This window comes from Notothenia rossii (assembly GCF_949606895.1).
Source record: "Notothenia rossii genome assembly, contig: scaffold_120, whole genome shotgun sequence".
Lineage (NCBI taxonomy): Eukaryota > Metazoa > Chordata > Actinopteri > Perciformes > Nototheniidae > Notothenia > Notothenia rossii.
Genome location: NW_027639886.1, coordinates 26,352 through 48,501, shown reverse-complemented (window position 1 = coordinate 48,501; position 22,150 = coordinate 26,352). Strand labels below are relative to the sequence as shown.

General features: G+C 42.6%; 1 protein-coding gene across 9 annotated transcripts; it reads left to right on the top strand.

Moving 5' to 3' along the window:
• The first annotated feature begins 5,233 nt into the window (after positions 1-5,233).
• On the top strand, positions 5,234-21,591 carry LOC307027292 (alpha-2,8-sialyltransferase 8F-like). Of its 9 annotated transcripts, none has more exons than XM_079695506.1 (8): positions 5,234-5,526; positions 17,812-17,976; positions 18,415-18,486; positions 18,731-18,805; positions 19,479-19,623; positions 20,248-20,360; positions 20,447-20,539; positions 20,617-21,591. In XM_079695506.1, exons 2-8 carry the CDS (start codon positions 17,861-17,863, stop codon positions 21,092-21,094), a joined length of 1,092 nt encoding a protein of 363 aa, XP_079551632.1. In that variant the 5' UTR covers positions 5,234-5,526; positions 17,812-17,860; the 3' UTR covers positions 21,095-21,591. The 9 variants fall into 9 exon arrangements, with proteins under 9 accessions (XP_079551632.1, XP_079551634.1, XP_079551635.1 ...); XM_079695508.1 differs by having other exon boundaries at positions 17,803-17,976; XM_079695507.1 differs by lacking the exon at positions 5,234-5,526 and adding an exon at positions 11,528-11,660.
• The last annotated feature ends 559 nt before the right edge of the window (positions 21,592-22,150 follow it).

The following is a 22,150-nucleotide window of genomic DNA, read 5'->3' as shown; positions in this document are numbered from 1 at the left end:
CATTTGTAAAACATGTATATAGGCCTACTGTACTTAAAACTGAATGCATTTTAATAAACCTCCCCACATTGGCTGCCACTGGTGTGTCTAATGGTCCTTTCCCCCCCAGATTATCTCAACAATTCAGAGTGCAGTATCACATTTATTTGTAATGTTGCTACTAACAGAGTTTCATTCCATTCAGGTGCCATTAAAGTGCCACTAAACATTAACAACATAGAAAGTAGGAGTATGTACTGTAATATATTAGAATCAAACTGGTTCTGTATGTTGTAAACAGTAAATAATAATTTTAGGTCGCAAATTATCTCTATGGATACATATATATCATTACAGAATAAAACTTAAAATATCTTGTTGCACTGAAGTGCATCTAGACACAGCTGTCAATAACAACATCAAATGTAAAGAAAAGGCTGATGATGAATTCATTGTTTCAACTGTAATGCAACTTTAACAACCAGGGAAAGACAATCCATAACCGACATCTAACACCATATCTGGTCTCCTATCACAATACAATACATTATATTGCCCACTCCTACATGAAGGCATTCAAGCCTCAACTCTCAGACATTTCCTACATAGCCATGTTGCTGGCTTCCTTTTTATGTGTGCACATCTGTAGTGAATGTGGTTGTTGCATTTGACACAGATGATCATTTTACCAAAATCTGGCCTTTCACAGTATTCGCAGGCTCTCTGTGACACCAAGAAAGGATCATGTCTTCTTGTCAGTAATTCAGGCAACACACTCGAGCTAAAGAACTCATGTGCTTTTGGCAAAGCCTCCTGCAGAAACTCTTTATTTGTTAGGATACAATGCACAATGAACTTCTCCTTAGTCCACAACACAAAGTCACAGTAGCTAACACCACACACAAACATGTGAAGTTGAGTTTGATAGTAGTATGTGTGTGAATGTTTCAAAGAGAATGACTTGTCCAGACAAAACTGCTTGTCTTCTGTACATCCTTGAAGGCTATTCCTGTATTTGTAGGGACATTTGATCTCTACCACCCCTTTGCCACAGCAGGCACATCTTGCTATCCCATCTGGCGATGATCCAAGGTGTGGCTCAGAAGGCTGCACTACTAAGCCACATGAGCTGATGCTGAAATCTGGATGGCTTTGGGACCAGGGCTCGAGCTTAAGGACGTCCCGTCGTCCCGGGGCCGAAAAAAAAAGTGTCAGGGAGGATAACAAATAATTTTGGGACGAATTTGGGACGAGAGTTAAAATAAAAATACCCTGCCAACTCTACTACAAACGGCGATGAAAATGAAATCGACTGCACGTTGTGTGTAGCACACAATTATTAAACCTCCTTGTCAACATAAACACACAAAACATTTAGCAACCCGCGAAACACTCACACACACACACACACACACACACACACACACACACACACACACACACACACACACACACACACACACACACACACACACACACACACACACACACACACACACACACATACATACACATACACATACGTAAGCTGTGCCCATGTGCTGTCAGCCAGCCGCACAGCTGGCTGTGCCAGCGAATTCCTGGCCCGCAAATTCGCGGGTCTATCTACAGTAGGCTATGTACTGAGTGTGTGTATTTCGCGGGTTGAGTGATGTAAAATGACAATGGTATCCCGTGGAGGAATTCTGAAATGTTTTACCGTTACATCACAAAAACGCACAGCAGAACCAGACCCTGGAGCGCCGGCCTCTTTATTTACTTACTCCACTTCATCCCCTATGGGTAATAAGGCTGAGATGAGAACCCTCCATCGTATTTAGTCCTTAGCAATATGCTGCGCCTCTCCCCATGTATGGATGGGTACCGAGCCCCGGTATTAAACGGGCTCCGCCCGGGCCGGAATTATTAAAGACAGTGGTAACGTTAAGCTCCGACGTTATCTGACTTTTTATCGGTACTGGAGACATTTAAAAAATATATGTCATATGTAGTATTGCTACATAAACATTATATCGCAGTTTTAGTTTATCCAGCTCCGTTTCTAATATGCAATAAGACTACAACATGCGTCTATGATGTATTTTCGAGCTTTCCAATCCAGACGAGATCTCTCTCTCCCGTCTGTGTGCGAGGGGGCGGGGCAGTTTGTAAAGGTCTCCACTGTGTTACAGACTGTCCTCCTGGTTAGTGGTTACTCTGGGTTCTGTCTTCAGGACAGAGTGTTGGATTTTTTTTGATAATTGGATGGGACTTGATTTGATTCAATATTAGTAATTTTCTCGTTTGTGTGTTTGTTTAAATATATTTGGCCTTTGTCATGTGATTGACTGATTTACTCAAATAAAAAGGTTGATGAATTATCATCTAATGATTTGTATGATGTTTTATTTATGTTAAAGGTCACTTTGAATGATTTTAACTAATGATAAGTAGTAGAAAAACTAATATTTTAAATTCGGGACGGTCCACATTAATTTCGGGACGGCTTAGATTGTATTTTGGGACGGTTCCGGGAGGATGGTGAAAAAAGTTAGTCGAGAGCCCTGTTTGGGACATAAATGCAGTGTAGGCTTGTCTTGCCGTTTCCTCCATGTTTTGACCCCAGAGCACAGATGGGACATTTAACTCTGTTTTGTTGTACTGCATTATATCATTTAGGTATGTTTTGCTGATCTTGTCAGTTGTGGCTGCATGGTGAAATTTGGTGCTTGTGATCCGACCAGCCCTATAGGTGTGCCACTCATTTGACCTTGACTGTTTCCGTGTCACAAATTCCAGTTTCTCACATTGTTGAGGTTGTAGTGTAGTTTTTAGTTTGTGAAATGTATCCTCACATTTCACCTTCATTTCCTGTGGTGAGAGTTCCCGGAGTGTTGCATCAAATAAAGCTCAGGTAAGTCTGGATGCTCCTCTGAATCAGTGTCAGACGATGCAGTGTTCGTGTCACTGTTTTCCAGGCTCGTCAGCACTGCAGCACCTGGGTACACATCCAGCAGTTCCCGGATGTCATCATCTGTCAACACTGATAATAGAGCAACAGAAAGACACAATTAGTGTACTGCATAATGTTCACATTTTCAGAATAATGACTGAATTATTCTAAAACCAGACCAGTTAAGCTGTAGATAACAAACAATCGAATTTCTAGAATCAGTAATCTGAAAGAAAAAAGGACAGACATATTCAAACTAACATAACAAATGATACTGAAACTATTCAAACTGAGCGTGTATGTTTACAAAAAGTCATGATGCCACGTTGGTCTGTAGGCCTTTTCATCTCTGCATCACCAAGTAACACCTTTCTCAGGCTACATTATGGTGTCAAGACACTGAGGAGAAATCCTGAGAATTAATTAAATGCACTATGGCAAAAGGAAACTTATCTAGGCTCTGTCAACTATTACATGCCTCTGGGTGTGATACTATTCTTCCTAGCAGATGTTGAAGCTGCTGGAAGTTGCCTGCCAAGCCTCTTTGGTTTGTGGAAGCTGATTTCCCTCAATGGAGCTGGTCTGACTTCTTTCCTGCTGATGTCTTTTCACATGCACACTCCAGAAGTAACCGCTGCTTTCTCTGTCCTTCCCATCCTAACATAGAGCTCAACTTTGAATAATATTGCAGCTGCATGGCTGCAGCATGACCCAAGCCTGAAATTTCACAAAATCATAATAAACATACTGGGCTTGAAAGTAACATTTGCTGTCAGACAAATCTTGGCTCTGGCTATGAAGTAGGTAAACATCTAACTTACTAGACATGTGAGTATCCTAAGCTTAATCAGGTTTTGAATGTAACTGAATGATATTGGCTGCTGACATTTTGAACCCTGTTGTCACTGTGTTGTTGTTCATGAAAATGTTAGTTTCAAACCCTGGTTATGATGAGAAAGTTACAGGGCAAGGCATACGATTTTTGATATGGAAAGGAGAGTAATAGCCAGCTGAAAGGACAGTAACACACCCCTGAACTGTTACCTACAAGCCCACAACACCAAATAATAGGCTACTTACCCCGCCATACAGGTGCAATTCGCTGTGAGGACGTAGTTTTCTTGTTGGTTGATTATGACCCAAGCATCGTTGTCTTGTGTCCTTGTCTTTGACTAGGGAGAATTTCTGATCTCAAAATACAAAACTCTGAGTCTATGTCATGGTATTTGACGTTCTGTACATGACCACAGACAACGTATTCGTAAGCATCCACTGATTTATAGGCTCGTAATTTCTCTCTGGTGTACACGCTCGGTTTCTCAATTAAATAGGTATATATATCTGGCCACTGTATATTCGGCCACTTGCTAACGTCTTCAACCCACTCATCAATAGAACACGGATCTGGAAGTCGGACACCATTTGTCAAAGTCAACTTGTTAAGGTAACATTCACGATCTTTAGTTGATAATCCCCTTGCGTAGCTTGACAAGCTGTTTATCTCTGCCATCCTTCTGTTGCCACCATGCGCGCGCATACGTTCTACGTCATCATTGTGTACAAACACAAAAAGGGTCTGCAACGTGCAACGTGCAGCAAAGTCAGGGGAAACTTTCTCATCAGGAACTTCCAACTACTGCCCTCTGGATCATTTTCCTATATATTCATGTTGCATTGTTGGAGAGACCTGCATGGGACTTAAGATTGCCATTGCCATATCTACACTGTAGCTAGTGTGCATATGACAATAAAGGTACAAAGGAAAATGTGTTCCTCTGGGTTAACTTTACAACCCTCTTTATTGCTACTGTCACTATTCAAAGTCACACTATTCATATTCTAGGGTTCAATCAGTTTTGTTTGATTTAGCTCTTTTTAACTTTATTTTTCTATAATTGCTTTGGATATTCAAAGTAACTAAAAAAGGTACAAAGGACAATTTGTTCCTCTGGGTTAATTTAATGTATTGCAGATTATAGATTATAAATAAATCAATTAGGGCCAAGGGGTTGAGATTAAATAAATGATACTTCTTCTCACTCCTTTTCGAACACTAGATGTGGGACTGTTTATGTTGCTAATGCTGTTGTTGTTGTTGTTGTTGTAAATGTCATTTTTTGTTTTGATTTCTCTTACATGAATGACTATGCACTGCAACATTTGTTTTGTTTTGTAATTATTTATTTTACTGGTTCGAAATAAAATGTATCAATCAATCATCTGTATCCAGTAAAAACAAATGATGAAGGAGGGAGGGACATGTAAAAAATGGGTTGGGCTACATGACTAAAGTAGGAGTTCAACAAAAAAGGATATCAGTTCTTATCTGACCCAGATGCAAATAGAAAGGGAAAGACACGGATAAAGTGCAGTGAAGACAGAGGACTTGCCTGAGAAAAAAGGCAGAAGATAGGCTACAAACTGAGGAGAGAGCAGAATCCAAAGTTTGACATCTAGATACAAGGTGTGTGTGGACAGGAGGTGAGGGGACGAGTGTGTTTGCAGAAAGAGATCGGGATGAAGCGACACCATGAGAAGTTATCTAGCTCTTTGATGATCACTCTCTGTTTGGGGAGCCTGCTGACCACTGCCCTCTGGATCATTTTGGACAACAGGTAAGCGTGTCAGTATTTGTACAAAAATCTACCTTGATTCATCCCACAAAACTAAGAAGGCAAAAATACTAGCAGGGAAATCTGTTGCATTTTGACAATGTTGGCAATCAGTTAAATTTGAATTACATGTACGCCTGATTATAAGCTAAAGAAGTTGTACAAATGCTGTTAAGACATAAACATTGATTATAGCTCATCACTGAAAAAAAGTATACTGTGGACCAACTTAAACATGTATTGCTAATTCGTTAGAGCTAATAATTTTTAGTTCATCCCAAATCTTTTTTTATGATTTGGTGGAACTTTAAAATGAAAGGTACCGAAAGTAAAAAATATTGATTCTGTCGGACAGAAATGTACATTCACAAAAAGTAATACAATTATTGTTATGAACTTGGATTCACAAGGGAAAAAGGACTCAAATGCAGCCAGAGATAAAGTATAAGCAATATAGCCTACTTGTATTTGCCAAAAGGATATACAAAAAGAAAAAACACTCTTTACGAGGTGACAAAAATAAAGAGTTTCAATAAGGCTCAACAAAATATGCTCACAACGTGAGGAACAAAACTTACAAAAAGTTTTCAGGAGCTTGAATCCGGCATATGTCAAGAGAATCAAAAACTGATGTGGACAGGACAAGACCAACTGACAACAACCAGAGGGAAACAGGGGAATATAGACAGGAAATAACTGGGAACAGGTTAAAACAATCAGGGACGGGGCTGGTGCTCATGAAGGTGGGAGAACACATTAGGAAAGGGAGTCAAGGAACCTGAAATGAGACGTGACAAATGAGTGACAAAACAAAACAGGAAGTGAAAGACAATACAAGAATAACAACATGAAACTGAAGTTACCTACTGTAACTCCAGCTTCTATGAGTATAGGCGTAGCCCTCTAATGACGCATTTCCACTACACAACCTCGCTCGGTATGGTTAGGCCTCGTTAGGACTGGCTCACTTTATGGCGCATTTCCATTACAGTTTAGGAAGTGGGGTAGTATCTATAGTAACGCAGTGTAGGCGGAGCTGTGACGTCATCTTCAAGGAGAGCCCCAGAAAAACAACACAGCCGTTAGCTGTTAGCACTCAGAGCTCACAGCTCCTCATATCTGTTCGGAAACTAGACAAAAGTGAAACAAGTACAAACCACAGACTGTCTGTGTCATGGAGAATACAGTCGCTGGTTTATTTATGTCTGTAGGCCGTTGTTGTGAGTGTGGACAGTCGGAGCATTTACAACGTTAGCTTAGCCGATCTCCATTTAGACAACACGCATTTTAAAAGGTTTTTCGCCTGCCGTCTGTCTGCAGACTTGTCAAAGCATTAATTCATGGTTTTTACTAACCGGTATCAGTATGGTGTTACTTCGGCATCATTTTGAAACGTGTATTACAAACAAATGACGGTCAAATATGTTCATCTTTTTGTAGTTGTAGCCCCCTTGACAGCGATTCTCTCTCTAGTTTAGCATACTCAGCCCGAATCAGCCTGGTTGTTCCTGGCCCTAGAACCACGATTTTATGGGGCCAGAAAAACTGTGAATTAGGACCCGCTAACCGGTATTAGGCCAAGTGGAAACGCAACCAAAAACGGGCCCCGCACGGCTCGGCACGCTTAAAGCGAGCTCTGCGCTGCAGTGGAAAAACGCCATAAGGCTATCACTATTGGGTAATCCCCTGCGCACCCGTGCAGCACTGAAACACTTGTAGTCCACGCCCACCCGCGAGGTGGGCCCCACCCTCTTCTTCTTCTTCTTCTTCTTCTTCTTCTTCTTCTTCTTCTTTTCTTTAATGGTGAATCGCTTCCACTTGGAGCATATATCGCCACCTACTGTTGAGTTATTACATGTTCATATTAAATCCTTATCCTCAGACCAGTGCTTTTGAGGAATTTGGAGATCAGCTTGTTTGCTTCATTTCTTGATTTACTTTCATATATTGCCTTGAAATCCATGTCCTAGATGTTGAGTTGTTCCAGTGCAGTTTTCAGAATGAATCTTTGTCTGTTATAATCCGGGCAGCTAAAAAATACATGATGTATTGTCTCTGGTTGTTGGCAACCATCACAATTGCCATTTGGATGTTTTCCAATCAGATGCAGTGATGAGTTTAGTCCAGAGTGTCACAATTTTATCCTGCTGTTAATGGTCTGTTCTCTTCTACTACTCCCCCAAGTGCTTCCTGTTCCTACTTCCCTTTGTATCTGATATAAATGTCTTCCTTTGGTGTTACTGTCCCATAGTTTTTGCCATTGTTGCTTGATAACCACTTTTGTAAAAGATTTGACTTCTGCTCTACTGATGGGTACCATAATATCAATCTGGTTTGCTTTCAAACCACATTTTGCCAGTTGATCCACTACTTCATTCCCTCTAATACCCACATGCGCTGGAACCCACACAAATTGAACAACAATTCCCAGATGAACTAACCTAAACATGCTTTGTAAAATGTAATGTAAAATATCCTGACGACATTCTGAAGAGAAGTTGTTTATACTCTCCAGAGCTGCACTGGAGTCAGAGCAAATGACCACTCGCATTGGCTGTGGGCCCCACCCTCGGGCTCCCTTCCGGTATAGATAGGAAGGAGGCCCGACAATACACAAACAACAACTTTTCTTCAGATATTCATGGAGCCAGTGGGGCCCAGAACTTAGAGGCCTACGCCTATACTCATAGAAGCTGGAGTTCAGGGCAGTGATGCAAACACAGGTATGGTGAAAAAAGAGAGAACTATTCGAAGCAGGAAAAAAACAGCGTAATATACCATCTGACAAAGGCCTGTGCTATAATGCTTCAATTAACTGGCTATTCTTTATAATATACTCAGATCAATAGGAGACAGAGATGTTAAGTTATAAATCAAGGGGTTTTATTATTATTTACAGCAGGGGGGGAACCTTTTTCCTTTAAATTTGTACAAAATCCTCCGAGGGCCATACAAATGATTGAACTCAACCTCTGCTTAAAAAAATTAAAATCAAAGCCAATTCATTTGGCCTTTCTTTCATGCTGTGCAAAGAAAAAGCAACCTCTTAATCCAGATATCTCACCATGACTCACGCATGCATGCATGGCATGACCACCAAGACAGAAATATATGGACACAAGATGTGTGCAAATGTATTTAGTATCCATGTGAACATGATTTAAGTGGGGGGGACCTAACCTTCTCTAGGGGGGTCCGGGGGCATGCTCCCCCGGGAAGATTTTTTTTTTAAATATTGAAGTTAAAAGCATCAATCTGGCGCACTTTGAGAGCAACATGAGGAGATCTATGGGTACATCTTTCAACACCCATTTGAAACAGAACTGTAAGCAGATTTTTCTTTTTGGATATTTTACAAATCACTCCTCTTTTAAACGCTATTCTTGTTATTTTTAACAACTTTTTTGTTACTGTCATATAGTATTTTATACCTGTTTTTCATTTAGTCTCTAATGTCTCATTAATAATTATAATGATCATATCAAGGTGTGCCTTAACCTCACTGAGCTGAGGTTATTTGAGCCTCTCAGGAGAGAGCTCTCTTCCACCTGGTTGTAGAATAGCTCTTTAAATTCGTTAGCATAGCTAGCTAACCAGATGCTAATAACAACAGATCGCCACTGTGCTTACAACTAAAGACACAGCCTCGCAAACACTGCGGCATGTGTGCGGCTCCTTATGGAGCCCGGCTTCAGGATGAAATTACTGAGGGGGCTGTTAAAAAATCAGAGGGGGCAATGATACTGGCAATGTAATGAATTGACACACCAAGGTTTTTTCCTTCTCACTGCTCTACAATCTCTTTGCTTCTTTATTTTTATTCTGGATTTACCCCTCTCGTTCTGTTCTTTTCCTCTGATCTTTAATAATAGATAGTAGATAGTTGATAGATAGATGGCTGCACTTTGGTTAACTGACCAAACCAAATTGATTTCCTCAATTTATAAATGGACAGGCTCTGTAATTATACCATAACCTTTTCTCCTCTATCCCTTAACTTGTCTTCCTATACAGATTTACTTACCTCTAGTCAGGTCAGGATTACAGAAACATTAATCTGGTTGAGTTTTTATTTTCAGGATTGAATGTTCAAATCAAGGCCTAAAACCTGGCATTTCATAAGAAAGTGACTAACATATAAACCAAATGTAATATTGGAACAAATACTACACCAAATGGACAGACACAGATTACAAATAAAAATAAAGTCCCCTGGTTTGTCTCTAGAGTCTAACTGCCATGAGAAAATCAAATCAATGTTCCACAATCCGTCACTAGATGTCGCTTATTGTACCAATACGGTTGATATAATACATAACATATTATTATTCTAGTAAAAGAGCTCGCTTTGGCAAAAACCTGATCCATACAGGCAGCCCTAAATAATAACAAGTAACCATCATGTGTGGTGTCGTCTGTAGTTGTCTGTCATTTTTTTTGTTGATGTCATATTGTTTTCACCAGGGCCGGCCCTTGGCATAGGCAATATAGGCGAATGCTAAGGGCGCATCAACCAATCGGGGGCGCCGAAAATTGAGGAGAAAAATTATATCATGTATTTTTTAGCTGCCCGGATTATAACAGACAAAGACTCATTCTGAAAACTGCACTGGAACAACATAACATTAAGGACATGGATTTCAAGTCAATATACGAAAGTAAATCAAGAAATGAAGTAAACAGGCTGATCTTTAAGTTCCTCAAAAACACTGGTCTGAGGGCAAGGATTTAATATAAACATTTCATAAATCAACAGTAGGTGGCGTTATATGCTCCAAGTCGAAGCGATTCGCCATTAAAGAAAAAAGAAGAAGAAGTAGTAGAAGAAGAAATACGCTAACGCTACAAACAGACACAACACTGCTACTCTGTTTTTACTGACATATAACATTTCACCTTGCTCGATTTTCTTTAAACGCACGTTCAAAAACGGGAACATTTTCGGGAGTTTCAACCGGGTACCAGCCACCGAAAAGGGGGACTCTGCCCGGAAAACGGGGACGTTTTGGTCACCCATCCGACTGTGTTTACAGCTAAGCACACACGCTAACATTAAGACTACAAGCTCACTTGGCGTTGAGGCCTTTTTACACGTTGCTTGACTGCCTGCCCACATATCTGATCTAAACATAGTAACGTGTATTGGGGAAAATAATTATTTAAAGTTATTTAATAATTGTGACATTTATTGTACTTTTTGATGGATGAATGATGCTCAAAGTGAGGGGGCAAAGAATACAACTGAGGGGGCAATGCCCCCTTTTGCCCCCTCGTGGCGCCGGGCCCAAGAGCTGGAGCGGCGTTCCGGTGCTCTCCGTAAGCACTCTAGTCTAGTCTACACTCCTTTCGGACGAGACATAACCACGTGAAGACACGTTACACTCGTGTTGTGTTCAAGGAACCTGTCCTTGGCCAGGAAAAACAGGCACTCGCTTGTTTAATTATTTTGCGATCTAGATTTCTTCTTCTTTTTTGAAGTGAGAAGTTGTCCGTCAGTCGGACGGACTAACGGACCCCCGCCCCCCCACCCCCCAAAACGAAAACTCTTCGGTTCTCCACGAATTACACAAGTCACCCAAAGCAGCGTTAAAAAAGATGGAGGCGCCGGAAAGCGACTAATTTACAGTAGGTAACTTCAGTTCTATTTCGTATTGCTTCGCCCTCTAAGGCTATCGCTATTGGGTTAAGGGCGAAGCAAGATGTAGTCTGCGCCCCACTGGGTCCGCCCGGCACTAAAAGCACAGACACACCTGCTCAGATAATAACCCATGCCTATTGCGCCATGCGAATGGCGCATCACAGTCCCTGGAATATAGCATAACATGAATATTTTCCATGAGGGGACGAAGGCTGGGAACAATACAAACCTGCCGATGTGAAAAAGTAGAGACGAAGGTCACACTTTGCCCAGCGACAAAAAGAGGGGGAACAAGGGCAGCTTTCTGCGTGTAGACGAGCGCACAATTGGATCCCTGACAACACTCACTCTGACAAGACACTCCGCACAAAATGTGTCAGAGGAAAAAAGGAAACATCCCTCTCATAAGAGGGAAAAAGGGCCGCTCTCCGCGTGCCGAGAGGCGCACAGCTGGATCCCTGACGTCACTCACTCTGACAGGACACTCAGTACAGGCAAGGTAAGACAATTTTATTTATATAGTACTTTTCATCACGTGGCGATTCAAAGTGCTTTACAGATTAAAAGCAAACGACATTTAAGAACAAATACAGCACAAATACATTATTAAAAAGGCATTTAAAATCAGGCATAATAAGCAAAGCAGTGGCGGCTGGTGGAAAATATTTTTGGTGGGGCTATGGAAATAGGGACCAAACCATACTAGGGTGGTCCGGGGGGATCCTCCCCCGGAAGACATTTTTGAGAAATTACCCCTTAAATTATGACTTCTGGTGATGTTAGAGGTGGGGTGGGACGCATAGGCGGAGTTTGACATTTGCGCTTGGGGGGGCAAACCTTTTTTACTGACGTCACTCAGTACACAGTCCCAACTATTGCGTGGGGTGCTACGGATACAGTAGCAATAAAGCCATCGCTCACCGCACTGAGTATGACTTTTCCACATACGAACACAACTAGTCCCGTCATGCACGCCTCATGCCCGCCGTACACACACACTCATATGGAAGGGGCGGTCTCTCCCCCCAACAATAGTGCATTACATAACTGTAAAAAACATATCAAAACTGTGCATATCTTATACTTATTTGATAACTACTATATCCCTTGGTGTCCAACCTTAGTTCAGAAGTAGACGCCGTTTTTTACGTTCCGCATATACGTCCACTATCCCCTCAGGTGACAGCTGTGCGGTTATGTCGTCCTCAATGTGAAGAACCGCAAGTGAGGAAAATCTTGTTCCTCCCATGACCGCAGCCAGTTCCGAATTCTCCTCATTGCAGAAAAACTTCTCTCAGAGGTGGCAGATCCGATAGGCAGAGTCAGTGCCAACTGGAGCATCTTGTATAGATTTGGATAGCTCTCCTTTTTAACAGTCTTTCGGAGATGCTCAAGTGCAACAGGTGCGACAGCAGAGGCTTTAACAAGGTCCATCTCTGCTCCAAGAAGGAGAGGGTGAATTTTGAGCAGCTGTGCGTATTTTTTGTACTAGAGGTTCAATTCCTTTTTTCTCACATTTAAACACTGCTCCACATGCTCATGCCAGCTCTATGGACTCTCCCGTGAATCGTCTGTCTAGTTCGTTGATGAGGGTGTCCAGCACAGGGAGATAGAGGTGCTGCTGAAATCCAGCTGTATCACTCTGTGACATTTGTGCGCCACTTTCATCAGTTTCTCTTTGGCCCAAAGTAATTGTAACCAGGAAACTGTCGAGGGAGGTCGGGGGTTTTGTAACCCGTTTTCTCTTGGGTGCAAGGGGACCCGGAGTCTGACACTCAAGATCTGCATCCCCAGGTACTGGCACGTTGTTGTCCCGGCAGAACTGTTTCACTGATCCCCACATATTGCTCCACGTAGCTGCTTGTCTCTGAGATTTGAAGTGCGCCTTCAGGTTGTCGGTAAGCGCTGCAGCTTCGGAGAGTGCACAGCTGGAGGACTGTAGGGCCTTGTGCGTAACATGAATCACAGGCAGTATGTCTTCAAATACAATAACACATGTAATGAAAGACATTCTGGTCATGTGGGCATAAAGGCCACTGGCTTCCACAGACCACTTGTCTCCCTCGTCACTCATTTCTCTCAGTCACCCTGTAATTGAAGAGTAGTGAGTTTTAACGGAATTCAAAGATCGCCACTTGTTCACCCATCTTGTCTCACTTGGCTGTATTATTTCAGTTTGTTTCAGATTCAGTGATTTCTGCATTTCAATGAATCGATGATGGTTTGACGGCTCTGCAAATACAGAGTAGAGTTTTTCAATGACGTTCAGAAATGTTTTCACGCTGCGGTTGACAGCACAACACTCCACAAGCACCAGATTTAGTTTGTGTGCCATGCAGTGCACGTACACTGCGTATGGGTGGGTCTCTTTGATGCGCTGCTGCACACCAGAAACGTGACCAGACATGACGGAGGCACTATCGTAACTCTGGGCAACAATTGGGATATGTTTCAGTCCACACATCTCAAGTCCTTTGTTTATTGCTTCCACAATCCCAGCCGCGTTGCGAGATGCTGAGCAATCAATAAAACACAAAAAACGCTCCTTGATTTCAAGCTGCTCTGCATATCTGATACATACTGATAATTGTTCCGTTTTGCAAGACCTGGCCTCATCTGCGATTATAGAAAAAAATCCAGTATCCTGTACTTTCTCTACAATTTCTGCACGAACTAAGTTAGCACATATGTCAATGACTTCGTTCTGGAAATCCGGGCTAGTAGCATTGAAATAGTTGGACTGCATGTTTTTAAAAGCGGAATCATACTTGGAGAAAAAGCCACAAACCTCAAGAAAATTCCCACGCGACTCTGATTCGCTTCCCTCCCGATGCCCACGAAAAGGCAATCCGAGTTTGGACAACAGCCTCACAATATCAACAATTTTGCACAAATAAGATCTGTTCTTCTCAACAGAATCTTCGTGGCTTCGGGAAAGTTTTGCTGCAATAGATCCAGAAGATGCAGTCACTTTATAGTTATCCCATTTAACCATGCAGTTCAGATGGGCCTGGGATTGTGCATGTTTCTCCAGTTTGCTGCTTAGTTTTTTCCAGTCACTCAGGCCCTTTCTAAAGGAATCCTCCACACCGCTGTCAGTCTGGAAGTGGCGGCATGAAAAACAGAAGACGGCATCAATTCGTACTGAATATTCCAGCCAGGGATAGTTCTTTTAATAGTACGTGGAAAATGATCGTTTCGTTTTCCCAAACAGTTTTTAGGGGAAATCGGATAAAGTAGGCTGCTTGGGACAGCTGTGTTTTTCCCCAAGATCATCATGACCCACTGACGGCCCCGGTGCCGGTGGTCTCCCTGCTGTGGGGTTAATGTTAGCTGGTCCTGCTAATCCAGAGCTCTCCGCTGTGGGGCTAACGTTAGCTAATCCAGAGCTACTCGTTTGCGTGTCTGCCACTTGACATTGTGACGGCTGCTGGTTGGTAAAGTTAGGCTCAGTCGGTGGCTCTTCTGTTGTTGAAGCTGAAGACGAAATTGGACGTTTTAAAAATCGCCGAATACCCATTACTGCTAATACAATAGCTGAATCACTTGGATACAAAAAAAAGCGAGGGAACTTTTGTCCTTAACCTCACACACACAGCACAGCATGCGACTGCTCAAAAACAAAACATGATATTATTCAGATTTGTATTGTAACAATCATTTTATTGAATCTATTAAAATATTTATATATACGAAATATTTGTATCGGAACAGTTTTAGACTTAGTAATGCTATAACATATTTCAGCAACCAGGGGGGGCAATGCCCCCCCAGCCCCCCCGCAAAATCCGCCTATGGGTGGGAGGACAAATTGAGGCTTAAAAATATGAGATAATCCATAATATTCAGTGTGGTTAGCTATGAATCTTCCAAAACTGTGCAACATCACAGTAGGCCCACACAAACTGCAGAACACTGGTGCTTTGGGAACACTGAAATGATTGAATTCCCATTTACAATCAGGAGACTAAATACGAACACTGTGTGTGTGTGTGTGTGTGTGTGTGTGTGTGTGTGTGTGTGTGTGTGTGTGTGTGTGTGTGTGTGTGTGTGTGTGTGTGTGTGTGTGTGTGTGTGTGTGTGTGTGTGTGTGTGTGTGTGTGTGTGTGTGTGTGCGTGTGTGTGTGCCATACTTGCCAACCCTCCCGATTTTCGCGGGAGACTCCCGATTTCATTGCCCTCTCCCGGTTTCCTCCCGGGGTCATATTTCTCCCGCATTTCTCCCGATTTCTGACAAAATCAGATTTACTCACGACTGTTTCCACTCTGACTTTAATACAGCTACACCATCGCAAAAAAAATGAACACCACTAAAAAAAAAATCCTCGGCCGCCCCGTAGTTTCAGAGCGCATCGAGTTTAAAATACCATCTACAAGCTGATGTTGACAGCCCCGCTCCTGCCGCCCGCTTGTGGCAGACCACACTCCCACGCTCACCGGCAGGCACCGACTGGCCATCGGGAGGACCGGGAGGGTGTGTGTATGTGTGGCGCGAGAGAAGAAGTTTCTCAATACTCAAATTTCCCCTCCTCGACTCCTATCCTCGAGACTTGGTGCCGCCCACAGGAGATGCGAGCGGAGGACTGAGGAGGGGAACCAAGGAAAGAGGAGTGGAAGCAGCAGGCGGTTAGAGAAATGAGAACTCCTCTGAGCGGAGTGGAAATGGCCATGACATGTGACCCTAAAATCTATTATTTGGCAAACTGGAAGCCAGTGTAATGATCTCAGAACCGGAGTGATGTGATCCACTTTTCTAGTGTCAGTTTTAATAATTTCAGCCAAAGGTAGCATATAAATATTAAAAAGCAAAGGTCCTAAGATGGAGCCTTGAGGAACCCCGCATGACATATTTATCAGGGTTGATATGTAACTGCCTATTGAGACAAAGTTTGTTCTGTCCTTCAAGTAGGAGCTAAACCAGTTTAGAGCTGTTGCTGAAACTCCCACCAAGTTTTCTAGACGGTTTAGCAATATGTTGTGGTCAACAGTATCAAAGGCAGCGCTGAGATCTAATAATACTAACACTGATATTCTGCCACTGTCTGTGTTCAAATGGATGTAATTTAAGACCTTAACAAGTGAAGTTTCAGTGCTGTGGTTAAGTCGAAAGCCCGACTGAAACACATCAAAACCGTCAGTTAAAAACATGAAATTACTCAACTGTTGAAAAACTGCTTTTTCAAATCAATTTGCTTAAAAAGGGAAGGTTTGATATTGGCCTGTAATTATTCATTATGGTTTTGTCCAGGACTAGGTTATGCTTTTTTAGGAGCAGTTTAATTATTGCAGTTTTCAGGGCTTGTGGAAATACACCTGATTGAAGAGACTTGTTTACTATGTGTAGAATATCTGAGGCCAAGCAATGAAAAACAGTCGGGATGATGTCGAGGCTACAGGAGGAGGATTTAAGATGTTGGATAATATCTTCCAGGTCTTTAGCACTTATCAGACAGAATTGTGACATTGTGTCTGAATTGGCTTTAGGTGAACACAGGGACAGTACATTTGCTGTACCTGATGCAGAGGCACTGACTGCCTGTCTAATTTGCATGCTTTTGTCAGTGAAGAAGGAGGCAAAATCATTGCACGCCCTGGTGGATAGAAATTCTGAGGCTATCAACACTGGGGGGTTTGTTAGTCTGTTGACGGTAGCAAACAAGGCACGTGAGTTGTTTTTATTTGTGGTAATGATGTCAGAGAAGAAAGACTGTCGTGCCTTTAAAGGCCCTGACACACCAAGCAGTCACCAGAGAACTCGCCGATGCCGACACCGACTGTTGCGTCGGCGTGTTCTCCTGCGTCTTGGCCATGTGTCGCACTGGAACACACCGCAAAGACTTCAGCCGAGTACGTACAAACTGCGCATGCGTGAGTGGCAATAACTCCTTACCAGCAGGCGGCGGTAGTGTGTATTCGTCATTCAAAAGAGGCAACAACCGGAAGACAGAGAAGAAGAACAGACTAAGTGATATAAACAAACAAAAAATAGCGTTTGCGTTCCATTTTCAATCTCGTCCATCGAAAACATGTTTCGTGCGGAACTGGAGCTATCAGCCATTGGAGAGCTGCTTGTGGAAGACATTCTCAAGCAACCGTTTTGCTTCTCATGCACTGATTCGCTAGCTGAACAGCCAATCAGAGTGATTTCTTTGTGCGTCGGCCATGCAAGGCCAAATCACGGCCGACGGTGCGGGACACACCAAATTGAGTTTGGGCGACAGGGCACGCTTCGTCGTCCGACTAACAAAAACGGCCGATTTCGGCCTGGTGTCTCAGGGCCTTTACATGTAATCGCACCGCCCCCAAACATCGCATCGCGTCCGATGTGAACGCACCATTACACTCTTTATGTCACAAACAAAGATGGTGGATGAGAATAGATCTATAAACAATAAGCAATGCGCCAGAATCAAGGTGAGACTATCCGCATCCTTTAAAACTCTATGCACATTCGTTTCACCGAAATAAGTAAACGACTGTATTTGAGTGAGTTAAGGCATTAGTTTGCTTCATTAAAGGGTGTTAATGAATAAGTGTTCTCCAGTGCCTTTAGCCCGCTTTAAGGTATCATTAAGGTAGGGTTAATGTTGCTCTCAAAGTGCACCAGATTGATGCTTTTAACTTCAATATTTAAACAAAAGTCTTCCCAGGGGAGAAGGCCCCCGGACCCCTCAGAGGAGGCGACGACCCCCCTAAAGGATGTTCCGTCCCCCCCCAACAACTCCTGGTCTAAGCCCCAGATCTCCTACAATCCTAAATCCGCCACTGGGCAAGACTCCCAGTGGCATCTCTTGGATACATTGGCATCAAGCAAGGTAGTGCTCTTATTTTAGAAATGTGATTATAATTTTACTGACATGACTCTCACACTCAGAGATTTCTGAATTATTTTAGACTACTGATTTTTAAATATATAAAATGGTTAAAAACACTGCATGTCTATTTTCCTGAGTAAGATTTTTTTCCTCAGTGTGAGTTGCACTTATAATGTTCAACGTTTTGTAAATTAATCCAAAATGTATTTCTTTTTCTTACTTAATGCAATGTTTTTTTTTTAATGTGAAGTGGTTTCTTATACTGTACATGCAGTGCTGAACATGATGATTTGTGTTTTGCATTACAGTACTTGTGGACTTTTGTTTAATTGTTGTTTTGGATAAACCACACCTGGCATCATAGCGCTCATTTGCCTTGTGGTGTGCACTATGTATAAATGAATATGCTGTGCTGTTTCTCTCTTGTTTGCTGCACAGCTATGTAGAAAGTAGACCACCTTCACCCAAGAAAATCCCCCCTTGGCCCTCTGACCTTTGCAAGGGATGCAGGTGAGAGCAATGCTTCTCCTTAAAGGGACCTTTCTGTTAATGCCTTCATCAGATCTAGTTATCACGAGGGGTCACACACTTGACTGTGTGTGTGTGTGTGTGTGTGTGTGTGTGTGTGTGTGTGTGTGTGTGTGTGTGTGTGTGTGTGTGTGTGTGTGTGTGTGTGTGTGTGTGTGTGTGTGTGTGTGTGTGTGTGTGTGTGTGTGTGTGTGTGTGTGTGTGTGTGTGTGTGTGTGTGTGACAGGGCACTCATTGAAAAAGTAAGAGAACGCTACTCAAAAACTTGGAAGAAGCAAGAAGATAATTACAGAAACCTCAGGTAATTGTATTTGATTACATTTTGTTTAAAAGGTTTTGGCCAGAATTGCATTAATAGTCCATGCAGGCAAAGATTTGCTGTTTCTCAGGGGAGGAGATACAGTCAGCCAACTTGTGGAACCACGCAAAGTTATGTGATGAGGCCATCTGTTTCGCGAGGGCCGCCGACGGGGTGCTAGTGGAGCGCCCGCTAAACTGTGGCACGCTTAATTGCGCCGGATTTGCGAATAAGAGGAGGGCCCCTCCGCGAGGTGAGGCCCCCTCCGCGAGGTGAGGCCCCTCGCAGACACCTGATCTGCACAACCAAGGGCGTGCCTGCAGTCAGCAATTGTATAAACGCTAAACATTGTCACAGTTTGGGACTATTCAGTGAGTAGGTCTTAAAAGTAGTTAAAAGAAGCGATTTCATTCAACAATTTGCAACTGAATCCATTGGCTTTCTTATGTAATTGAAAAACTGGCCAAAAATCATAAGAAATGTAGCACGAGTTAGAGAGTTTGGTAAAACAGAGGGACTTCACCAGAAGATAACTTTAACTCACCTTGATGATTATGGAATAAAAATCCTTTTGAGAAAGAAAATACGTTTTATATACTGTACAAACTGTGTTAGCTTTCTGTTCAACACAACTCCTGACTTGGATGTTTTTAACAAAGTCCTTGTGTTACCCCAGCTCTCAACTGAGAAGTCAGTGCCAGGGATTTGACAGGGCCATCATTACCCAGGCCAACACTCCAGTCGGATCAACTATTGTGTACTCTGCGGAAAACAAGAAGACCCTCAAGGTGACTCCAGAGATGTTCAGCACCTTCATAAAGGTATGTTTTCATTCATTGATAGTATCACAGCATCTTGTGCTTGTTGTCTTTATTGTTCCTTAAAGGACTCAGAGATTATAAATGATGTGTTTAGTTACATGGTGACTGGTTGATACAAACGACCACCGATGACCACCCTTTCAAAAACACACACACACACAGAATTATGATTTTCTATTAAAAAAAATGGAGATTTGAAGTGAGTGATCCCCATGGCTCTTGCTCATTCACAAACATGATATAGAATAGAATTGGGAGGGATGAAACCCTCTTTTAATGGTCACACATGCAGAGCACACACAGTGACATTTAACCCATTCTAGTACCACAAGTCTAGTACTAGGAGCAGTGGGCAGCTATTGTACAGCACCCGGGGAGCAATGGGAGTGAGGTAGGGAAGGGGATTGTCCGGTGCCTTGCTCAAGGGCACCGCGGCAGGGCAGTAGGTGAACTGGGACCTCTCCAAGTAGCAGTCCACACTCCACATTTAGGTCTGTTCGGGGACTTGAACCGGCAACCCTACAGCTCCCAGTCCAAGCCCCTACTGACTGAGCCACTGCCGGACTATATAATCATATGCATGTTATTGTTCTGTAATACATTTTTCATTGGTTTTATTTCCAGGAGAATCCATTTCCAAAGAAAAAATGGGAAACGTGTGCTGTTGTTGGGAACTCAGGGATTCTGACAAACAGCAGCTGTGGAGAGATGATCGATTCGGCTGAGTTAGTTATCAGGTGAGAAAGCTGTCAAGATCAGAGGTCTGAAATCCACAGAATAATTCTAAATAATAATGTCTGACTCGTCTGTTATGCCTTTTCAGGTGCAACCTACCTTCTTTGGGAAAAGGCTATGAGAGACATGTGGGCACCAAGACTGACATTGTGACAGCCAACCCAAGCATTTTGGTGAAGGAGTGAGTAAATAAATGAGTCTCACTGCACCAATAGAGTGTTCCCTTGGTGTTGTTGCTTGACATCTTTTTATTTTCAGGTATGGAGATCTAATGGGGCCACGTCGTCCATTTGTGGAGAGTCTACATAGCTACGGCAAATCCATGATGGTTCTTTCCCCCTTCTCCTATGCACACACCACTCCGGTGTGCCTGAGGGCAGTCTACAGCGTTAGGGACTTTGAAAGTCCCATTCAGCCCATGTTCTTCAACCCTGATTACTTCCTGAGTCTGGCCCTGTTCTGGCGCTCCAGAGGCCTAACTAGAGGCCTACTCAGCACCGGCTTAGTGATGGTTAACATAGCGCTGGAACACTGTGCCAACTTGCATCTGTACGGTTTCTGGCCCTTCGGTAATCATCCATTTGAACTCAATGCCGTGAAAAACCACTATTACGATGATAAAAAAGCTATATGGACTGTCCACTACATGCCGGATGAGTTTGACCTGTTGTTGCGGCTGCACAGTCAAGGTGTGCTCAGGCTTCACCTGGGTAACTGTAGACCGGGTATAAATTAGTTCCCAGGTCCAGAGACTGATGAGACTGGGCATCTGAAGAATCGGGACATTTCCTGGTGGACTGAGGGTTGATCTCAGAATTTGTTTCTAAACTATGCCTTTTCAATACAATCCACTCACTCTCCCCCCATATCAGTTCCTATACCCTCTGAGCAGAGGGATAAACCAGAAGGTGCAATACATTATATTGTCACTTACACCAATTAATACATTTGATAAATAATTAGGATCTCAACTTTGATAAAAAATCATTAGTATTGTGATTTTGGCCATAATAATAGTCATAATCATCTTTTACTTTTTCCTACAAAATTGCAAGGAAATGGTTATTCAAAAATATAACTTTCAGTCATGGAAAGGTTTCGATATTGGAAAAGATGTGTTTTCTGACACATTGTGAGATGTAAAGGAATTTCAGTTAGATACAAATACATAAATGTGTAATATTCACTCTGAAATGTTGTGATGGAATAGTATAAAGTTGCATGAAATGGAAATACTCAAGTTCATCAAAATTGTTCTTAAAGGTAGGGTAGGTAATTAACTTCAGAAACACTTGTTGTTATATTCCATGGAATGCTTTTCACATCCCGATAGCAATGAATATATTAAATGCTTTGACAATAAATACATAAAAAAATGTCATCTGTGGAAGCCGTGGCGCTGTAAAAAGCACAACCAATCATCTGAGCCGGCCCGGCTAAAATAACTGGATGGCCTACATGCCTGTCAGCCTTCCATCTGTGCACAAACTTATCTAAATCTTCAAAGTAACTAAAAAAGTGGGAGGGACATATAGGAAATTGGTGGACCAAAGAGACATGACGAAGACTAAAGTAGGAGTTCAACAAACAAGGATATCAGTTCTTATCCGACCCAGACGCAAACAGAAGGGGAAAGACACAGATAAAGTGCACTGAAGACAGAGGACTTGCCTGAGAAAAGAGGCAAGAGGTAGGTTACAAACAGAGGGGAGAGCAGAGAATCCAAAGTTTGACATCTGGTGTGTGTGGACAGAAGGTGAGGGGACGAGTGTGTTTGCAGAAAGAGATCGTG

Coding starts and splice junctions, on each gene's coding strand:
- LOC307027292 (XM_079695505.1), top strand. CDS start 11,533: ATGTGTCAGAGGAAAAAAGGAAACATCCCTCTCATAAGAGGGAAAAAG. Junction 18,487..18,730: donor GACCTTTGCAAGGGATGCAG/GTGAGAGCAATG, acceptor TGTGTGTGACAG/GGCACTCATTGAAAAAGTAA. Junction 20,361..20,446: donor TCGGCTGAGTTAGTTATCAG/GTGAGAAAGCTG, acceptor ATGCCTTTTCAG/GTGCAACCTACCTTCTTTGG.